We start from the raw sequence: 24,207 nt of genomic DNA, 5'->3' as shown, positions 1-24,207 counted from the left end.
ACTACTCATTGTATTTCAAGATCAAACTTTTAAAACAATAAAAATACTAAAAACTTTATTTTTGCAATAAATATTGTCAGTTGTTTTTTTCTGAAAAAGAAAACAGCATTTTTAACAGTTTTTTTGGCTTTTTTTGTAGTAACTAATTAAAGAGATTTAATGTTTAATGGCTTAAATTATAAGTACTGCAAATGTCTACAACTTTTATTCAGAACATTTTCACCTACAAAGTTTACCTTAGCCTACAAAATTAAAAAACTGATTTTCACCGCCTTTGAACGACTGCCATTTTGTCCAGTCACACATAAACAAGTTATATTTACCCAAATCTACAACCCCATGTAATTTCCTAACTCTAACTCTACTAATTCTTTAGCAAAAAAAAAAAATCCCTATTGACTGCACAATAAGACTATTAACATCTATCAATATATCTCACAATTTACAATATCCCAATGAATTATTCCTAAAAAAGATTGTTCAGAAACAAAATAAACTACAAACCAAACATAATATTAGTTTAAACTTTAAAAACCCCAAACAAGATTTTGAGTGTTTAGTAGTCAACAGCAGACAGATATATCGCAAAGTAAAAGAGAAAGTGACAAAAATGGAAAACTTAATAAGTAAATAATAACAATAATAAACAACCAATACTTGCAAATAATTAAAAAAAGTATTTCTACCTGTTCTTATATAATAGAATAAATAGCTAACAACAGTAGTGGTCACCTTATAAAGGAGTTAAATGATGCCTTTTGCAGAGTGATAGGTGGAGTGATGAGATTATTGGTTATCTGAGTGATGAGATTAAGTGGTTTAAACTGTTTATAAAGCTGACTTTGTTTTTGACTCCACCTTACAGAATATTGTACAGGCAGCTAACAAAGGCAGGCAGGTAGCTTTCAATTTTGTTTATTGATGTTCTTTTTCAAGGTGGTAAGATTGAGGGGAGTCCCTACTTTGGCACCTTCTAACTAGGTTCAGTTTTGGAGTAAACCCCATTTAAAGATTTTTAAAAGTTACATCTCACAACTGTGTTTAAATCTGTAGCGGTTAGGTTTTAAAATGCTCACCTGAATAACAGGAAAATGTTATATTTAACTTAAGCACACCTGGTACACTACAATATAACTCAAGAAAATAATGCTACTTAATTATAAAACTTCTTTAATTCACATTTATAAAGTTCTGCTCCTTCAATAAGGTAGGCAAAAATATATTTTATTAACTTTTTTAACTGAAGAGATAAACATAAAAGTATTATTTTTTTTTTTAAATGTTATCCTCCTCTATGAATCATGAAACCCTGCCGTTGGTGAGGGGGCTTGAGTGCTCAGGGATACAGAGTAGCTGGACCGAAGGTGCAACCATATCGGAGAGGTATCTGTTGAGAGCCAGACTAAGGAATGATTCCTGAAAGAGGGCAGCAGCTCTTTCACTAGTTGTTAGGGGCGTGAGTCACAATGACTTAAACGGCCATATCAACATCACTCAGTCCTCCGAGTACTGCGCAGCTGAAAGCAATGGAAAACTACAGCTGTTTTTTTTCCAAGAAAATGTAGCTCTCAGCATTTTCATTTAACAAAAATGTAGGCGCCTTCCTTGGTAAAATATTCCGGAGGTAAAATAGTCCCCCGTTCGGATCTCCGGGTGGGGACTACTAAGGAAGGGGTCACCAGAAAACTAAAAATTAACATTCTACGAGTCGGAGCGTGGAATGTTAGAAGCTTAAATAAGGTTGGTAGGCTAGAAAATTTAAAAAGGGAAATGGATAGGGTGAATGTGGATATAGTAGGAATTAGTGAGGTTCGGTGGGAAGAGGAAGGCGACTTTTGGTCAGGTAATTTTAGAGTAATTAACTCAGCGTCAAATAATGGGCAGGCAGGAGTAGGTTTCGTGATGAACAAGAAGATAGGGAGGAGAGTGGAGTATTTCAAGACGCATAGCGATAGAATCATTGTAATAAGGATAAAATCAAAACCTAAACCGACAACGATTGTTAACGTCTATATGCCTACAAGCGCCCATGATGATGATGAGGTAGAGTGTGTATACGAAGAGATCGATGAAGCAATTAAACACGTAAAAGGAGATGAAAATTTAATAATAGTTGGAGATTGGAATGCAAGCATTGGAAAAGGGAAGGAAGGAAATATAGTGGGTGAAAACGGGCTGGGCAAAAGGAATGAAAGAGGGGACCGACTTATAGAGTTATGCACGAAGTATAATTTAGTAATTGCCAACACCCAATTTAAAAATCATAATAGAAGAATACACACTTGGAAAAAGCCAGGCGATACTGCAAGGTATCAGATAGATTATATCATGGTTAAGCAAAGATTTAGAAATCAACTCGTTGACTGCAAAACTTACCCTGGAGCAGACATTGATAGCGACCATAATTTGGTGATAATGAAATGTAGATTGGGGTTTAAAAACCTGAAGAAAAGGTGTCAGATGAATCGGTGGAATTTAGAGAAGCTTGAGGAAGAGGAGGTAAAGAAGATTTTTAAGGAGGACATCGCAAGAGGTCTGAGTAAAAAAGATAAGGTAGAAAATGTAGAACAAGAATGGGAGAATGTTAAAAAGGAAATTCTTAAATCAGCAGAAGCAAACTTAGGCAGAATAAAGAGAACTGGTAGAAAACCTTGGGTTTCAGACGATGTATTGCAGCTGATGGATGAACGTAGAAAATATAAGAATGCTAGTGATGAAGAAAGTAAAAGGAACTATCGACAATTAAGAAATGCTATAAACAGGAAGTGAAAACTGGCGAAAGAAGAGTGGATTAAAGAAAAGTGTTCAGAAGTGGAAAGAGAAATGAACATTGGTAAAATAGACGGAGCATACAGGAAAGTTAAGGAAAATTTTGGGGTACATAAATTAAAATCTAATAATGTGTTAAACAAAGATGGTACACCAATATATAATACGAAAGGTAAAGTCGATAGATGGGTGGAATATATTGAAGAGTTATACGGAGGAAATAAATTAGAAAATGGTGTTATAGAGGAAGAAGAGGAAGTTGAGGAGGATGAAATGGGAGAAACAATACTGAGATCTGAATTTAAGAGAGCATTAAAAGATTTAAATGGCAGAAAGGCTCCTGGAAAAGATTATGGAGGTAGAAGAATTTTGTTATTTGGAAAGTAGAATTACTAAAGATGGACGAAGCAGGAGCGATATAAAATGCCGAATAGGACAAGCTAAACGAGCCTTCAGTAAGAAATATAATTTGTTTACATCAAAAATTAATTTAAATGTCAGGAAAAGATTTTTGAAAGTGTATGTTTGGAGTGTCGCTTTATATGGAAGTGAAACTTGGACGATCGGAGTATCTGAGAAGAAAAGATTAGAAGCTTTTGAAATGCGGTGCTATAGGAGAATGTTAAAAATCAGACGGGTGGATAAAGTGACAAATGAAGAGGTATTATATGCGGCAAATAGATGAAGAAAGAAGCATTTGGAAAAATATAGTTAAAAGAAGAGACAGACTTATAAGCCACATAGTAAGGCATCCTGGAATAGTCGCTTTAATATTGGAAGGACAGGTAGAAGGGAAAAATTGTGTTTTTCGTATTGTGTTTTTACGTTTGGAATATGTAAAACAAATTGTTAGAGATGTAGGATGTAGAGGGTATACTGAAATGAAACGACTAGCACTAGATAGGGAATCTTGGAGAGCTGCATCATACCAGTCAAATGACTGAAGACAAAAAAAAAAAACATGTTATATAAAAATCACTGAAAGTGCTACTTAATTTAAATATTTATTTAATTGTACATAGATTTTTAATAAACGTACAACCTTCTAGAAATATCTTATCACCAGTCATTTCAAAACCAGGCTCATCATCATTAATCTAAGTACTCCTAGAAATCAAACACTTTAAATTTTCAGAAGACATTGAAAATAAATTATCAAATAAAATAAAAATAAAGAAAAACTACTTTAATTTGAAATCAATATACTCAATATTGAAAATACTGTAATTGGAAATCAATAAACAATTGCAATTGGAAAGCAATATACTCAACACTTCATTGTATCATTTTTTAAATGGATGTAGAGTAGGAAAACAGATAAAATACTTTAAAACCAACGTAACAGTGTGCAAGTACACAGTACAGGATGTATAAAAAATAATATTAAGGTTTTAAAGCTATTTTTATCTCTTATCTTGACTTACAGTAACGAATCACAGATAAAGTGAAAGAGTAATTCTTACAGATTTTTCTATTATAAACACATCCAACCGATAAGAGTTTGTACCAAACTTTAACTAGCATGTCTGGAGTAATGGAAGTGACAGCTGCTTCAATCCTGTGCCTCAAATTGGGTAGATCAGGATCGGTAAATAGCAGAGGTAAATAAACAAGATCCTTTACAAGACCTCAAAGGAAAAACTCACATAGGCCAAATCGGGTGACCTTACAAACCATTGCATACATGCTCAGTTATCAAGTCCACACTGAACAATTCAGTGGTGCAGTTATCCCCAGGAGGAAGTCACAAATCTTGTTGCCAAAAAATTCTCTAGTCCATTTTGCAGTCAAGATGACTACTAAGATGAAATATTGACTCATCACTAACACAATACAATCAAGAAAGTCATCACCTTCATGGTGCAATATTTTGATCACGAAGTCGACAGGCTTCAATTCCTGTAACAGGTGCAAATGGCACAGATGAGTATGTAAATGTTTTCTTAGAACATTCCACACTCGTATTGCTAGTTGGTAGCCGGCCTTCCTAACAGATTGACTTTTTAAGGCTGCACAGAAAAGACCCTCTGACATGTTTAACATTTTCTTCAGACACCCTCAGTCATCCCATACTCTTCCCTTTACACTAACACCCAGTCATTTCAAACCGATCACAACATCAACAAATGTTATTGTCACTGAAGATATCACAATTAAATTTTTATACAATGCACTTTGGACTGTAATAACAGATTCAAATTTAGCAAACAGTAAACCACAGAACAGAAGGCTTTCTGTTCAGTTGCCACCATCTTTGCTAGTAACACTGTCAAGCAGAAAGATGGGAATCAATCTACGGCCATTTGTGTAACTAAAACTGTCCTTCTTGCTCTTTAATTCTAGCCTTAAACCAACATTGTAAATATCACACAAGAGAGACATCACACAAATACTGTACATCTCACAAATTAAAACCCTGACATTCTTTTTTGTACACTGATATTATTAAATGATGCGACTTGTATAACAGAAACTGAAATTAATATGACATAACAGTACGTACCAAGGTTGAATGGAATTTTAAAATTGAAGAAGGAATCTCATGATCAAAAAATTGATTCGCGATTGTAATGTATACTCCAATAGAAAAAAATCTTACTTACATTATGCCATTACTTAACAAATAATATTTTTCTAAGCACAAAAGAATAGTGATACATATAATACATACTCTACAGCACTCTCACTGATTTCCGACACTCCTAATTTTTTAAATTCTGTTCTGGCACACATCCTTACATGTTCTTCTTCTAATGGTAAAAAAGGAACAAAATGATCAATAAGATGACTATCAATCATATCACTTCTATAAAAACCACCTGCATAAAAATAGAAATATAATTTTTGTAAAGAAGGTACATAAAATAACAATATTATTATTATTAACCCAAAACGATTTGGTAATTAATAAATCAATAAAAGTGTTAATTTCTTCTAAATTCAACTGATCTCAGTCCTGAAAAGAGTCTGGTATTACTTCATCAATCATTTCAAACATCTCGTCTACTGAAAATACACATAGAACCATGTCTGTGGTTATGATAATAATGAAAAAGGCACACAAACAATTTTATACAATCACTAAATTACTAGAACATATATCTTTTATCAAAATTTTATAATATACACCATCCCAGACAAATTTTTAAAGTTTTTTCATAAAGAAAAAAAAATTATACAATCAATCAATATATTATGTTATAAATATTAAATTATTTTATTTATTAATCAATACTACTTATGATTAATAAATAATAAATTATTATAATATTCTCTTATAATAATTATTTCATGGTTAGTGATAAGAAAGGGAGTTCATTTATAAAAAGTATAAGCATTAAAAAGCAAAAAGATAATTTAAGTATTTTAATCTAGTATATACACTTTTCTTTTGGAAAAGCAAAAAAAATCTGATATATTTCATTATTTTTCAGCATGTTGAAAGTTTTTAAAAGAGTTGATAAAAACAAAACAATATATGATAAAATACAAACAAACAATATACAAATAAAAACACTTATATAAACTTTAAAAATTGACACTTTATTTTAAATGAAAACATTATATAGCTACTTCAATTCCAATGGAATCATCTTCAGTAGTATAACATAAATAAAATTTGTATTTATCACTTCATTTTTATTTTTAAACATATTTATTTTAATAAACAGTAAGTTAGATTTTTATAAATAAAAATATAACTTCTAAATTGTTCATAATTTGTAACTGTAGTTAAGTTTTGCATTTTGTCTTATAAAAATAATATTACTAAAATATTAACCAAATACTTGAAGTAATAGTAATTCTCATGAAGATTTCAACATTTTTTTTATATATAAAGGTGGATCTGAGAGTAAAATCCATGAGTGATTTACTATAAATTATGTATTGTGTGAGTAAATGTAACAATTAATTTTAAAAAAAGAAGCTGTTCTGCATAAAAAGTGTGAATAAACTCACAATGAGTTAACGTGTAAAAATATTTGGTACTTCAGTTTGTAGTAGTAGCACTTACCACCAATCATTTAATTATTTTACACCTGTTATAAACCTAATATCACTACTGCATGAAAATCAGAGCACCCACTCTAAAGTTACAATGTTACAAACAGATATACATACATATAGTCTAACTATCAATTTCAGACCTAAGTGGTGATAAATGGTTAGAGCTTGCTTTACAGTATAGCAGGTAAACAATCTGGGACCCAGCTGAACTGGTTATATCTAATGTTAACAGTTCTTGGATACAGACTGCCAACCATAACCTGTAAGTAGCTTAAAATTAATAACACCTGTCCTGACAACCAAGGGGTGAAAAAACTAGGGGCATACTTATTACATTAACAAGCAATAAAGATCTCTACAAATCCTGAAACAACAAAGGCTAGATAGATATCTCAAACTTCCATATAAATAACTGAAGCGCATTAATTTACTTCTGGAGTGAAGTAAAATCATATACTTATTAAATGATCAGGATGTGGTCTCAGAAGAACAAAGATATAGCCCCTAATTAATACATGTGTTTAAGAGTAAAATGAGTATTTCTAACTAAACAACTGAAAGACTGTCACTCAGTCCCCTCTTAAATGCACCATGTATAATGAATACCATAACTGAGGTTTATAAGTTTTACTGAATGAAATTACTCGGCTTAAACTTAACCGAAGTTTCATCAAAAAAATCTAAAGAGCGACACATCCTCTGTTTGGGGATTTCAGTGTACAATTAATTTATAAACTCTGATACAGAGATTTTAGAATGCAGGTAAATTGAGATATCGTTGCTCATTATCTGATGAAAGTAAGTAAGTAGAGGTAAAATAAAAGAAATTATTCAAATAATTCTTACACTCTAAATATTAAAAATAAAACTATCATTAAATTTAAAAGCCAATACCTTTTTCATTAAATGCAACCATCGATAAAAATCTTTCAAAATCGCTTAATTCAAAATCTTCTCTTTTCTTACCGCTTTTCCACAATTCCATAGTCCTTTCAACTATAACATTACTTCCAATATTTGACAAAAATATAAATATTGATTTCCTAAAAAAATAAACAATAAACTATAACAATATATAATATATTAAATAACACCAATGAAAGCTAAACAAAGACACTATGCTACAAGAGTTCAACCAGAAGTATCTATATGCAGCTAAACATCTGACGTTTAATAAGAAACTTCTAATCATTGAACTAAAAATAAAAGAATGAAGAATACTAAGAAAGATCCTAGGGGCCATCAAAAACAGAAAGAATACAGAAGGCACAATAATCAATTAAATATGAATTTAGAGAAAATATCGGATAATGTATTCAGAAAAAGAAGTATCACCTTCTACAGTCACCTATAAAGAATAACCCTAATAGGCTGTTTACATACTTTAAAAATCTAAAAACCAATAACAAGCGGATCAGAGAAACTGAAAGCGATATGGAAGAACTGAAAATATCACAAGAAGATATCAGAGAATGTTCACCATTGAAAAAGAAATTGCAAAACATTACATGTTTCCAGGAAAAACAAAAACAGAAAAAGTATACTAGGATAGAAGAAAGAAAATAAAAAACTGAGATATGATGATGTGGAAGAAAAGGAAAATGAAAAAAGTGAATAATACAATCCCTAGCAGCTAAAACAGAAAAATAATTCAAACAGAAAAAGATAAAAATAATTATCATATTTATTTTTCAACTACTGAAAAAAATACCTCAGAATTCTATTAATAAATCACTAACTGTAATAACCATGACACAAACTTTCCAAAAAACAGAATAAGGATATTCATTATCACAATGAATAATATGTTACTTAACATTTGGTAGTGGATTACATCAGTTAAATGATTTTTATCTTATGATGTATATTATTTACAAGGAGGAAATCATAAAATAAGTTTCCCAACTCCAGTACTTTATATTGTATATATATATATATATATATATATATATATATACAAAATCCGTGAATCAAAACAGAACTGGTAGAAGACCAAATACCACTTTTAAACACAACTGATTGAATCATTATCATTTAAATGGAATCACTTGCTACATCCAACTGGTATATGTTGATGTTAACGAACAAAAAACTGAAAAAGCCAAATAAACAGCTGTAGACTGGGAGCTGAAAAACTTCTTCGTTCTAATTTTCCAAAAGATTTTCTGTACCATGTGCGTGCGTGCGTGCATGCGCGTGTGTTTGGTCAAGCATTGTCATACAATAGCAGTACTAGATTATCTGACATCCCAGATTGAGCCACTTGAAAGACTGAAATTCTCTTTCAAATAGTTGAATATTAAGCTATAATTACCTTAAAAATCTTCTCTGATTTGAAAAGACAAGATCTCTGCTACAGAAGCACATCTTTCTCTTTGTTTGCCCATTACATGAAACCGAATAGTACAAAAAAAACTACATCACACCTGCTGCACATTTATCTCATTAACGCAATAAACTGCTTCAAACTGACAATGAATTTCAGTTCATTTTTTAGAAGAACATTCTCTGAGCTATTCACATGTCCAACCACACCGACTGCCTTCTCTTGAAAACAGCACAGCATTTTAACGTTAACTCCAAGCTCCATCAATTCTCTTATAAAGACAATCATTAGTCTAACATGCCTGTATCCAGCCCATTTTGTATTTACAAAATTCATTCCAGTCACCAATAATCAATTTATTATCTTCTTTATAAAACCAACCCTTCTACTCTACACATCAAACTTTATATAAATATGCAGATATTCTATTTTCATTAATCTTTTATGTTTCTCTGTCCCAATTAACTGAATGCTCAAACCAGATTCTGATATTTATTAATAATTTCAGTAGCTTCATCCTTAGTATTCCTAAATTTATTGATCATACTTATACACCAACTATAACATATTTCTCCACTAGTATCCTCTTATCTTCTAGCTTTCACAACAAATACAAAAATTCATGTTCAAGCTAACTACATGATATAATTCTGAAAATAACAGTTTAAAAACAACTAAGAGTCTAAGATTATGACGTTAAAAAATTAGTAATTTTAAAGAACTTGATAAAGCTAAACAGAATAATTACTGGAAGTGCTTTCGGTCTATTATGAAAAGTACACATACCATTATTAAGTAAAATATTTTTCAGCGATGAAAGAAGGAAATCAGCAGATGGTTTATAAATACATAAAATATCCAAATTTATCAGCTTGCCTGTGCACATTCATTCCGCTGACCTTAAGAGTATATAGAACAAGTCATGGAGATATTTCCTGTCGATTGAGCCTATGTTTAAGAGCTATGACTGGAATTCTAAATATAAGGCATTTCTTTTGGATACCTTTAGTCTCGAATATATATATATATATTGTTCAATTATTACTTGTTTAAACTGAAGAGATTGACAGCAGTACGTATTAATTTGAATTTATTATTTCTGGGCCCAGCAACCATCTGCTTTTTCTTTGGCCTTGGAGCTAATTCTGTATTACAGAATCTCATAAAGAATATTAAATGATATTCCATTAATCAAAAAGTTAAAAACCTCAAGGCTTATGGAACATAGAACATTAAAATTTTTAACCTAAGTAACCGAGTAAACTTTTGTACAAAAGTCATTCAGTAAAATTAATTACAGACAAATGACTGCAAAAAATTATTATTTAGTAAATTACAATGAAACTAACACTACCTTTTCATCATAATCCCTGGTTATATTTACACATTTGTCTCCCATTTTCTGAGAGCTGTCTTACTGCAGAAGTAAGGAGTTGTTCACATTGATGTTTGAGCTATTCTTGTAATACATTTATGACAAAAGCTATCATTGTTGCTGGACATAAAAACTCTTTGAGAGGACTGGACAAAAATCACTGGTGGTAGATGTGACAACACCTTCTGACTCAACTTCTAAATGGTATAGGGAAAGGCATCATTATGATGAAGAATTACACCTTTCAGAGAAAACCGGGTGTTTCTTCCTTATTGCAGGTTACACAGTTTATTTTCTTGCACATCACAATAGTAATCAAGACTTATCATACATTATTTTTAAAAATAATTACAATAAATTGGGCTTTTGTAATACCAAGCTCTAGTATTACCTTCCCACAAAAACAATTATTTAAGTTCTATGCAAATGTGAATTTGGGTGCCTTTGGGATTTTTAGTTATCTGTTTTGGAACCCACCTTGAACATGTTTTATAATTCACTTTATCATGGATAATGGAAAAAACAGCGTCAATACTTGAGCTACAAGTTTCAGCAAATTCACACATTTTTATGAACCTATCCTTGTAAATAAGATCATTAACGTGATTTAGCAAAGAGTCACTCAAACTCTCCAGCGGTCTTCTGCTACAATGAAAATCGGTGTCAACCTGTTCTGCCTGATTTAAACTGTTTGTTCCACTTTTTAAAATTTTCACACTTAACATACTTTTAACATACTGTTTTAACATCTGCAAAGAAATTTGGCTGATTTTACACCTTCAGAAAATAAAAATCTTAATAGAGTATGCTGTTGTTTCATGGTTACATTTCAAGCAGAGCCAACATTTTGAAATAATGATAATTCTTTCTTGTTCAGAAAGAATTATCATTGTTTTCCTTATATTTTCTGTCAGGGCATGAAACTGAACATCAAACATTTTCAGTTTTTTCCTATTAAACAATTTTTCGCTTTGCCATTCGATTCTTTAATTATTGAACAAAACTGATATTATAATAGGAGTAATTTAGTTCAGCAGACAAATAGTAAAAATTAAACCAAATATCAGGTAATAGGTTCGTTCTCCTCATCACGCTTACTAACAGCAATCTTGTCACATAATAAAATTAATTTATTAAAAAAATACCTTAATTTATTTAATAAAAAATACCTGAAATCAATTCCATCAATACTAATCTTATAATCAAGAAACGGTTTAACAGCATCTAGAACACCTTCTGGATATTTATCGACTTCATCAAATATAAATATTGAATTTTCACAAAATTTAACACTTCTAATTATTTTTTGTACTAAATCAATCTAAGAGAAACATAAGAATAAAAATATTTTTTTTTAACGAGAAAAACCAAAAAAAAAGTTAAAAACTAATTAAACAAAACCTTAATTGCATATATTTACTTTATAACTGATTGCTAATGAAGAATCTGTTACTATAATATGTCAAAATATCAAAATATTTTAATCAACTTATTAAACAACTCTATTTGAAATTGATTTTTTACTTCAATCTCCAATGCAACATCTAACCACAATTTTCCCAAAATGTATAATCTCCAATTTTATTAAAAACTTTGACTGAAACAATGTTTGGAACAGAATAGAAAAACAATCTTTGTATTAAATAATACATAAAGTATTAGAGAATTATTCAACTATTACATGAAATTATATATTTACATGCAAAATAAGGTTTTAAAAGAATATATAAAAATATAATGTCACAAGACCAGTATTGCGAGCCTGAGTAACAGATTCCGACCAATTATTATGAAGGTAATAAAGAAGTGTAATATTGGAAGAATCCAGAAAGGGGACAAAAAGAAAAACCCTTTTTGTAAAGAATAGGTTTATTTTACAATTACCTTTTGTTATACTGCCTTCTAACACACAATGAATATCTGTTGTATGTGAGAAGAGACCAGGTTTGGAATTCATGGGAACAAAAGGCTCAGTCAACTGTTCTCATGCTTTGACTTGGATCCAGTCCGGTAGGTAAAGAGGCTAGAAGTATAAATAGCCCAGTCAGACTATCTAAAAATCAGTTCTGTTCTGCAAGACATTACTACATCAGTCCAGCAAGGGTAGGCTGCAAGTTGTGTGGGTTCAGCAGAGTTCTGTAAACCAGTCCAGCGAGACATTACTACATCAGTCCAGTGAGGAGAGTCACAAGTGTGAGTCTGTGAGACGAGAGTGGGAGAGTCAGTCCAGTGAGGCGAGCCCTGAATCCAGCTCTATACAAGTAAGATGATGCCACGAGTAATTCCAGTAAACAAGAAATAAGATTGGTGAGTTACAGTAAAACTAACAGTGTATAAGTGAAAGAAATAATGCAATATATTTCGTTCATAAACTGTTAGGGTAGGTGGTACAAGGGTAAGTCAATTATTATCTACAATGTAATTATAAATTTTATTGCAATACAAATAGGAAACACATCATTTTTCAACATAGTCCCCTTGCATTTCAACGCACTTGGTCCATCATTGTACAAGCTTCCTGATGCCCTCATAAAAGAAAGTTTTCGGTTGAGCTGCGAGCCAGGAATGCACCGCTTCTTTCACTGTTTCGTCCGAGGTAAATCGACAGCATTTAATGCCTCTTTGAGTGAACCAAACAAGTGGTAATCAGAAGGGGCAAGATCAGGACTATATGGAGGATGAGCCAGTACTTCAAAGTTGAGTTTCCGTAGCGTTTCAGCAGTGTGGGCACCAGTATGCGGACGGGCATTGTCGTGTAACAACACAACACTTGTGCGGCCGTTTTTGAATTTTTCAATCCATTCGTAGACACTCCATTGCGGCGACACACTGTTCTTGTACTGTACCGAAAGTCTTCGATGAATTTCAGCCCCTGATACACCTTCCGACCACAAAAAACAGATCACTGAACGTTGCTATTCTTTGGTGCAAACAGAAAGCGGAGCCACGGTTAACAGCAGGGCAGCGATAATGGAACTAACCTAGCAGCATCAAACCTGCATAGACATAACAACAATTGAACCACGCATGCGTCATCTACGCAACACGACAGTACTACCAACATAAACAAAAATATAACTAAATTGCAGATCATAATTGACTTATCCTCGTAGCAAGGGTATTTGCAAGTAAACACTATACGACGGTTTCTTAACACAAGACAAGTGGTTAAAAAGGGTTATGACTAGCGGTTTCTTTTGTTAATGGGTCTAGTTTTCTATTTATCTACATAGAATAAATTCCGAACAATTATTTATTTTGAACTGTATTGTGTAATCTGTATTTATTATTCACTAATGATATTTATCACTATGATGTGTAATATTTTGATTGTTATTTTGTTGATTATGCCCTGTTTTTATGTCATACTTACTGTTTTGATTATGTATTATGTCATGTACTTTGTTATGTATTTTTACATTTGATCTGTTGTTATCGTTCACTATTATTGTCCTGATTATTATTGTGGTTGTAATTACTATATTAATATTTGTGTTCATTAATTGTTTTATTATTGTCACTTATTATTATTATTATTATTAACATTATTGTATTTATCACCACTGTTATTATCAGTTTGTCTGGTTGTAATTATGAACATTTTAAACCAATAAACTGTAATTATATAAAAATTCAAAATTGTCAACCTCTCAATATCCTGATCGAGCCGCAAAACACACAAATACACACACGCGCGCACGCACACACACACACACACACACACACACACACACACACACACACACACACGGTGTTTGTAAAATGGTGGGTTGGCTATACTTTTTCGGATTCTACTCGTAAAACTAAACAAAAAATATCCTTTAAAAAAAAATGCCAATTTCTCCTTCAATCTCCCCTTGTCCACCATTTTGTTATTTTTATATAAAAATTTATATCTCAAGCTCGAATAGATGAATCACATTAATATTTGATAAGCATCTTGGTAATAAAGTTTTAAAATGACCAAAACATCAGGAGTTAAATATCTTTGCAAATTAAAAAATGGCGGCTATGTTTATTTTTCAATCTGTTATATCTCCATAAATCAAGATTTACGTTATTTACTAAAATATTAAGCCTTTTATTTTGAACAAAATGACATTTTATTTTTTTAAATTGGTTAGCAAATAGCAGAGTTATGGCAGAAAATTAATGTTGTAATTATGTGTCTGTTTTCATGTCCTCCACTTTACATGCAATTCAATGAAATATTGTTTTTTCTTTATGTATTGTTAAGTATTGTAAATTACCCACCGGGTTGGTCTAGTGGTTAATGCGTCTTCCCAAATCAGCTGATTTTGGAAGTCCGAGAGTTACAGCGTACAAGTCCTAGTAAAGCCAGTTATTGAAGTTTTTTAGGAACTTTATCAAAAACTTAGATTTCAGGAACATTGCTACACAGAACATTTTTTATACAAGTAATTGTTATTGAACATGTTAAGTGAAATTGTAACAAAATTTTTTTTAACAAAAACAGAACACAAACAACTTCGACTGAATACAATGTTATAAATTAACCATAAACAGAATAATATTTTATAAGTACAAATGGTTTATAATGAATAAGACTTTTTGAGTTAGATTTATCTCATATTCACATTGAATTGAGGTAATGACGACTGTTCTGAAAATTTCATCATAATTTACTAATTGGCGTGCATCCGGCATTAAATGAGATGGAAATTTATAAATCAAATAACTCATAGCACTCTCATGCCATCTGAATCAATCTATAAATATTTTCTTCTTATTAAATATATATATATATATCTTATTATACAAACAGATACAATTAAAAAAATTTACCTGGTACTGCTGAACTTGTGATTGAAGAGGAAAATTAATTTTAGCGACAAACGTATGAACATTAGGGCTTTTATAATGTTCTGAATATAAACTCTTCACGATGAAGTCAGTGACATAATTTTTTCCACTGCCAGGCCACCCGTGAAAACTTAATGTAAGAGGTTTTGATGGATTTTTCTTTGACAAATGGCCTCTTAATGCGTTTAATACAATACTACTAACTAATGGTTGTCCAAATAAATATTCTTTTAGATTCCATGCAAGACCTGAAAAATTAAAAAATTATAGATTTTTTTTATTAGAGAAATGATTCTTCACTATAATTCAAATATATAAAAAAAAGTTGTAATATAAGGCATTCTTAATGTACACAGTAAATGTAAAAATTTTCTTACAATAGATGGATTATCAGCTAGGTATCGTTATAATAATTTTATTTGGTATCGTTTTAATTCTTGTAAATTTCAACATTGTAAGTTTTCACTATGTAAGGTGTAAGAAAAGAGTACTTATTAGTATGTAATTTTTAATAAACACTGTTGTTTTTTTTAAATACATTCTCTAAGTGTTTAAATAATTGGCATGTCGGCTGAACACTTCAGAAAATTATAGTTCTTTTTTTTTTTGGTTTAAACATTAATGTAGTTGGAACCTAAGGTAATTAATTTGCACTATGTGTTGTTCTGTGAAATGAAAGTTAAATTAGAATTAATTATTGTTGAACAGATTAGATATTTGGAACCAAAGTGAATTTATAGGTGCGTAAATTTTCTAGCATTACTAAACAGGTTTGTTAAAATTTATGACAAATTAATAGATAAGTTTTTTGTAGCGCCGATCCTGAGGATTTTTAAAACAAATATTCTCAACCATATTAAGAAAAATAAAAGGAACAGCAACCGATCTAGTGACAAGCGCTAATAGTTATGCTCGGCCAGATGTCAGGAATGAATTACTAACTACTTACCTTGGTATAAAGCATCGCTATACATTAAATTTTGAATCGGCCGAAATAACAAGAGGGGAGTGAAATGCAATTTGCCTTTCAAAAAAATCATTTTACAGTTTTAAAATTTACAGACAGCATATATTTTTTAACAAGGTATGTGCAAAAATTAATATGTTGTGGGAATATACAAGGGTTATTTTTTTCAAGGTCCGATCGGTCACGAAATTAAAACCACAGTGAAAATAAAAAAAATTTTATTTGTAACAAGTATTTACATAGTTACGCTATTTGTCTACATAGTCGCCACTCCGATTTAGATATTTGTCGTAGCGTGGTACCAACTTTCCAATACCCTCGGCGCAGAACGAAGCCGACTGTGTTTACAGCCATGTTTCTACGCTGGTCTGTAGCTCGATGTCTGTGCCAAAATGTTGTCCTCCTTGCCAGCAAGGAGCATATGAGCAAAGAGGTGAAAATCGGATGGAGCCAAGTCCGGGCTGTATGATGGGTGATCAAACACTTCCCGACGAAGCTGCAGGAGCTTCTTTGTTACAGCTGCAGTGTGCGGCCGAGCATTATCATGGAGAAAGACAATGCCTGATGACAACATTCCTCTCCCCTTATTCTGAATTGCCCTTCGTAGACGTTGAAGAGTCACGGAGTATGAGGCAGCTTCGTGCCACGTTCCATGAATTCCACCAAGAGAACTCCATTCCGGTACCAGAACACAGTTGGGACCGGAATACACTTTCTGTTGGAGAAGGTTCGCTTGAACTTCTTTGGTTTACTGGGAGAATGAGAATGCACCCACTGTTTGGATTGTTCTTTTGTTTCTTCAGTTTCGAAATGGACCAGTGTCTCGTCCCCTGTGACAATTTTGTTCAAAAAATCTTCTCCTTGATTGTGGTAGCGCTGGAGAAACGTTAGGGAGGCGTCCATTTTCATTGTTTTGTGATGGTCGGAGAGCATCTTGGAAACCCATCTCGCACACAGTTTGCGGTACTGAAGTCTCTCACTCACAAAGGTGTAGATAGCTGACCTTGAAATTTCAGGAAACGAATCGCTCAATACAGAAATCGTGAACCGACGATTTTCTCGAATCGCCTCATCCACTCGCTCAACGAGATCAACGGTTGACACTCGCTTCCTTCCCTGACCGCCTGCATCATGAACATCTGTACGTCCTGCTTTAATGTTCCTCTACCACTGTCGCACTTTGCTGTCACTCATTGAAGTTTCACTGTACACAATGCGAATTATAGTAACGGGGAAAATATTTTCTCTACAATTTACTCAGTAAATTTACGTCAGTAGATCAAAACAAATAATGTTTCACAATCAAGAATAGTACTTGAAATAATTGACAAAATTCTCCATACGTAAATAAAAATAGCGAACAAAATTCCCTAAACCTTAAAGCGATCGGAAACAATTTTTTTACGTAAATGTACCACTATCTTATTCATTTAGCTAATAGAGCACAACATACTGCGCGTACGAGTGATTAGCTGGCCGAATCACAGGCATCCTGTAAATCCTAATGTATAAAAAAGAAACTACGCGACGTCAATATTAAATCACCATGCGCTATTATATTTTATAAAAATTATAAATATATTTTAAATTTAAAGAAATTAAGACATTTTAATTAAGTTTTTTTAAGAGTTATGAAACTGTCAATTGTCCACAAAGTTCACTAATATCTTAGATTAAATTTCTATGATAATTAAATAATAAATAAAAAATTAAATTTAGTTTTCATCATGTGATTTCGAGTAGTATTAAGAGATACAACAGGAAGCTCAATTTTGTTTCTATTATATTATCCAAATCCCAAAAATTTGGTTCAACGGTTTATACAGTTTTCCATTCCTGTTTTATCGAAGCTTCGGAAGAGAAGTTTTAAAATACATTTAGATGAACAGAAAAGACATATCATATCTTGGTCACCTAGTAACAACCTAAGGCTTGAAAGTGAAAAACGGTTAGACAAAAGCCCTTTCCAAAATCGCCCAAGAAAATCAAGGATTTTTTGATCGTCTGAGCTATACTACAGGAAATTTATCAAATAAAAAATATACGTGTTTCACTTTTAAATCGATAAGGTTTCGTCATACTCCCACAATTTTGTAACGTTTAAAAACAAATATAAAAACTGAGATAAACAATGAAGCATAAGTAAACTGTTCTAACACGTACAAAAATATCTCATCGAATGAATCGCCGTTAAAGAAACAGAGATTTAGGAAAAGAATTTAATTTAACCACCGATTCAAGTAATTTTACGATCGATGCGATCCTTATCCAAGATAAGAATGGTGCCGATCTTCCAAAAAAAAACCTATGCAAGATGAACTTTCAGCGTCGGTGAAATTAAATATTCTACTACAGACAAAGAACTGCTCGCAATTATTTTGACAACCAAATACTTCACCTCTACCTGTACGGGAGAAACATTTTTCATTTTTACCCGTCGTAAACCATTGTAACCGTTATTCTCGATAAAACAACCTAATTCAAAACTCCTGAGCTAGACTAAAATTATGAAGTAGCGTATAAGAAATGAAACCAATCAGAAGGCTGACGCGCTGTCAGAAGAATATATATATATAAATAAAAGAATACAGTTAAATGCCGATGATGAAAATCCCAAAAATGTTAGAGCCAACAATATAATGTCGTAAACAAGGTGACAGCGGAACCACTGAACTGGTATTTTCGGAATTAAAAGATCGTCGTCAGTGGCCGACGTAGAAAAAACGGTGATTAAGAAATTATATATGATGAAGACTGTACATATCGCTACGTAAAAAACACGAATAGAAATACTAAGAGAACCGATAAATTTACAGGAAAGTCAAATATGTTGTCGTTAGTAAAATTAATCCTCGAAAAGTTAAAATAAAAAATTATTCAAAAATTGTAGAAATATCTGAAAACAATTTTTATAATGATATTGTAGACGTTGTAAAAGTATTTGGTCCCGAATGTAAATTACAGCCGAATCTAAATATTTTGAGAACGATTATTAAGAAAAGTTCGCCACTGTTAACGACTAACATAACTAATTATTTTAAAAAGCTCTCCACTACGATTAGCGAATTTTACAAAGAAACTCTAAATTTAATCGACGAAAATAAAATAAAACAGATACCATGTAAACAAAACTAACCGTTAAAGGTCCAGAAAACTTAGGAATAAATGAAAAAAGAAAGGTATTACTGACCCGATCTAAAAAAAAACCATATCCAAAACGTTACGATCGAGTGGAAAATCTTTTTGGTAAAGAAGTACAAGTGGTATAGGGAAACGGGAAATTTTGAAAATAGTAGTGGCAGCCCTGAGGAGCTGGTAGAAAGGTGGGAGTGGCATCCTTCTGTGCACAAATACCTGCCATTTAGTAATCATGGACCAGCGGGTCGGTACACAACGTGCAATTGCTATGAAGAACGGTGACAGTGTGACTGCTGCTCAACGGGAATTCCGACTTTATGATCGCGTTCCATCTTGCTACGCCATCATGACGTGGGTTAAGAATTTCGAAGAGACGGGTTCAGCTCTAAAAAAAGAAACCACCGGGAGGTCAACGAACCCCACAAAATATTGAAGCAGTTCGGGTCTCAATCGCAGCCAATTTATCCCTAAAAGCACCACGGTCCGAAATAAACTGTAAGTTTTACTAGGAGACACCCAAGAGGCGCCCCGTAAACTCCTCAGATCAGGGAAGCGATCACGCGTGTAGCGCCCATTAGGTATCTCATTCCATTCTACTGCCAAAATTGAAATACACTATTCTCAACCTCTAATTTTTATAGATGTCAATTCACCCGACCGTTTTTGCAAAATAACGCTGTTGACGCTCAACCGCGACATCAATAGGCTTCACTCCAGCAATCACCAGAATAGCCTCACGAAAGGTAATGCGATAACCTCCTATTACTCTTAACAGCAAGAGGCGCTGGGCCCTCGATAAAATATCATTATAAGTTTTATATTTCAGCCTATCCGCTCATACAGGGCATACATCAAAACTGCCTCGCACACGTCTTTAAAAAAGATACACACGGTCTTAAAATTTGGATCCCGATCCGAATACCAAAGTAGAAACTATTGGGCTTCTTCGCGATGTTTTGGTCAATTAAATGCACAGGGTGCCTATTCTGTTCAAGTTCTGCTGGATGAAATGGCGTGTTGCGTCTTGATCTTTGATGCGGCATAGTGATCGTACCGATGAGAGTAATAAGGTGGTCGAAGCGTTTCTTGCCCAGTATGATTTAAAGGATACACATATATTACCCGCTCGCGCGCGCAAATACACACACAGACAAATATACGAGGAGCGACTGAAAGGTAATGCACATTGCAACGTAACGGGAGAAAAAATGTCGCACAAAATGACCGGTGCAGCCATCTTGTAATTTCATTCCCTTACACTACCATTTCAAAACCCGTTGACCCGCTCTCTCTAAATCGCCATTGTTATAGAATCAACGATTGAATTTTTAACAGCGGAAAAAGTGAATGCTATAATCCGTCTCAGGAAACGGTGCAGCAGATATAAAAATATGAATTCAACACGAATGAGTTTATGTATAAATTTCATCAAAAACTCAGTAGTTTATGTAAAATTTTATATCGGTAGTAGTTATACCTCAGCACATTCTATCACTCCCACGCGGAAGGGTAATTACTGTTTGATGCGTATAATAAAGTAATGTAAACTATCACTTGCTTGGCGTCGCGGCATGCCGATGATAAGCAATCAAAAATTTTGTTAAGTCTTTGATGTTTAATAACGATAACATCATTAATGCTTCATAAAATTATTCAGTTCAGCGAAAGAAAGTATTTCAATCTATGTTATCGTTACTCTGAACGATAACACACAGTTTTGTAGTTCATTTTTATAACGGGTTTATTCCGTGTTATTTCCATTAATTTTAATTTAATCTGTGTAAAACAAAAACCGATAAAACCCTTAAGTAGCTCCGAAAAAAAATAATCGGCAAAGAATAAATAACCTTGAAACTGCTATCACAGACATTGTACGGAAAGCATCTAGTGCAACAGTCGTTAGCGAAGAACAATTTTTCATATAATAAAACACAAAATTGATGGTGAACATGTTAACCCTAAACGACTCAAAAGCGTGTGAAAACTATCGAAAGGTTGGACGATTTTACTAAAACCGCTATTAGAAAAAAGGTTCATTCGTTTTATTTCAAAAACAAGCTTCCTAACTTGAAGAAAATATCAAATGCTGTGAATGCCGATTCTGAACTATCGAATTTTTCTAGAAGTAGATTACATTGTGTTTTAAAATCTACGAATCTTCGTTTCATATTCAGAAAAAATAATATTTTTTATCGATCGAATACGAACATATTATTTCATTGCGTACGGAATATTTAAGGGAATATTATCTAGATGAAACTCGGGTTAATGGGGAACATGTACGGGAAAAGGTACGGGTGGATAAGTAATAACGAACGCAAAAGACGTTTTTATGAAAGGTTTGTGGGCTGGAAAATGTAAACGATTAATACCAACGCCCGTAGGAAGTGAACACGGGGTTTCGAACCGATCGTTTATGGGTGTTTGAATTCAAACTTTCCCAAGAGTAGCACGACAAAATAAATGATGACTATTTTATGCTGCGGTTTAATAAAAATTGTCGAAATTCTTGCTGAAGGATCCGTCATAGTAATGGATAATGCCTAAAACAAAACCAGATTTGGACATATAGAGAAAAGAAACTTTTACAGATAACATCATAGATTACGATTCGAATCATCCAATGGAGAATAAATAAGCGGCTTTAAATACATGATAGACTACATAAATTACCTTTAGAGAAACCGGCATAAAATAACAAATACAATTTTTCAAACAGCATAAAATAACGAATATAAAAAAGAAATAATAAAAAAAATGAATAAAATAGAAATAAATTAAAACAACAAACTATAAAGAAACCTTTAAATGGAGTAAATTAATATTATTTACTGGGAAAGAAATTTACTCGATTTAACAATTCTTTAAATAAATACACATATACAATTTAAATAAATACACATTAAAGATTTTTAATAGTAACATAGAAGAAAGAGATACGTACAACAGTAATGGTACATACAAAATAAATGCAACATACTTTGGACAAACGGGAAGAAAATTACAATTAAGATATAACGAATACACGAAATCTTTTTTAAAAATCAAAAAAATTAATCTAATTATCCAACGCATTTAATAAAAGAAGGATATACCCCTATGAAAATGGAAGAATCAATTAACTAATTCACAAAAGTGTTAAAGGAAAAAGAACGAACATTTTAGAATATCTAGAAATTTTTAAATTAAAGAGTAACAATAAAACGATCATACACGAGTAGATCAATAATCAAGCGGATGTCCTTTTCAAGAATCTCGATTTATTGAAAACAGGAAATAGATAAATGAAAGTACAACTGCAACCATTAATAACATATAAACAAGAGAGCAGATAAGGCATTATGTCAAATATGGGGAGGAGCGTTGACTAAATGCTATATACAGATTAACAGAGATTCATAAATACGAACAAATGACAATGGAGTGGTACGGAAACGCGTCAAAAAGTGACAAAAAATTAAGATTTGAAAGGTAGGCAGTACTAAATATAGAAACTTCAGTGATAATAATTTAAAAAATTCTTTAGTGTTCTGGGATTCCAAACAACCTTAAGCGACTGATTGCCTAGAAGTCGGATCGACTGTAAATTCTGCCAAAAATCGGTCGGTAAATTATCTGAATTATCAGGAACATCTTCACCTAGGTATGAAAACACCCGACCAAAAAATTTATCCCACGCAGGTGACTCCAACCGTTGTCTAGTCAGTTGGTCTAGTGGTGAACGCGTCTTCCCAAATCAGCTGATTTGGAACTCGAGAGTTCCAGCGTTCAAATCCTAGTAAAGGCAGTGAATTTTAGTATACGGATTTGAATACCAGATCATGGATACCGGGATTCTTTGGTGGTCGGGTTTCAATTAACCGCACATCTTAGGAATGATCCAACTGAGTCTGTACAAGACTACACTTCATTTACACTCGTACATATCCTCTGAAGTAATAGCTGAACGGTAATTCCCGGAGGCTAAACAGGAAAAAGAAATGAGACTACAACCGAATGGTAAACCAATCAACCAGACCCCTCACTGAAAAGTTTTCTCCCAATAGATTAGCATTTTTCTCTTCAACTATTAGCAGTCCAGAGATAAACAAAACTTTTATAAAATGTTCCTTCTAAAATTTCATCCAATTAATAAATAAAAATAATATGTTCACAAAATAAAATGATCTGTTCAAATCTTTTCTAAAAAGCAAAGAAGTGTAATAAAATAACACAACTTCATTCTCCTCAAATGTTAGTGTATCATTTTAAAACATTTATCTCTTTTATATAATAACTAGCAGCTAGGCCCTAGCGGGCGGCGTCTCGAAAGGGATTTTTAAGATCCTAAAAAAAAATTAAAATATTTTTTTTTATGATGAAAATTGATATAACGAAAGTTTAATTAGAAATTTAACTCTAGAGATTGAGACTAACGAATCGGGATTTTCCGCTGTGATCGGTATATTCTGGTGCCTACTTTTTGATTATAGTTCAATATTTTATGAAGAAAAACAATCACATAAATAAATAAAAAATATGTAAAAGATATTTTTAAAACACCACTCTTAAATTAAACGCATTAAACGGTAAAAATAATTTTAGGACCCGGAGATCATGGATGCGCACCGGGTCGTAACTATGTTAGGGAAAGTACGACGATCGATCATAATTTTGAGCGTGGGTTTTTCCAAATCTCGACGTTTCATGATCCTCTCTAACCGAAAAACCCATGGAAAATTCCGGAATGATGTATGTATGTCGACCTGCATTTTGTTCAATATCTTCGGACTGCCTGAACATTATTAAAACTTGAAATTT

The 24,207-nt window shown here is 32.4% G+C and overlaps 1 protein-coding gene across 1 annotated transcript in view; it reads right to left on the bottom strand.

Moving 5' to 3' along the window:
* Positions 1–24,207, bottom strand: part of LOC142327902 (torsin-1A-like) — a 37,857-nt gene that overhangs the window by 1,273 nt on the left and 12,377 nt on the right. Inside the window, exons 2-5 of the mRNA XM_075371258.1 lie at positions 15,285–15,550; positions 11,648–11,799; positions 7,672–7,820; positions 5,441–5,588 (exon numbers count right to left, since the gene is read on the bottom strand). Of these exons, the coding sequence (XP_075227373.1) occupies positions 5,441–5,588; positions 7,672–7,820; positions 11,648–11,799; positions 15,285–15,550 (715 nt within the window). The remainder of the gene's footprint in view (positions 1–5,440; positions 5,589–7,671; positions 7,821–11,647; positions 11,800–15,284; positions 15,551–24,207) is intronic.

Source organism: Lycorma delicatula, chromosome 7 (assembly GCF_047948215.1).
Source record: "Lycorma delicatula isolate Av1 chromosome 7, ASM4794821v1, whole genome shotgun sequence".
NCBI lineage: Eukaryota > Metazoa > Arthropoda > Insecta > Hemiptera > Fulgoridae > Lycorma > Lycorma delicatula.
The sequence above is the reverse complement of the archived record's forward strand: the minus strand, read 5'-3'. Positions and strand labels throughout refer to the sequence as shown.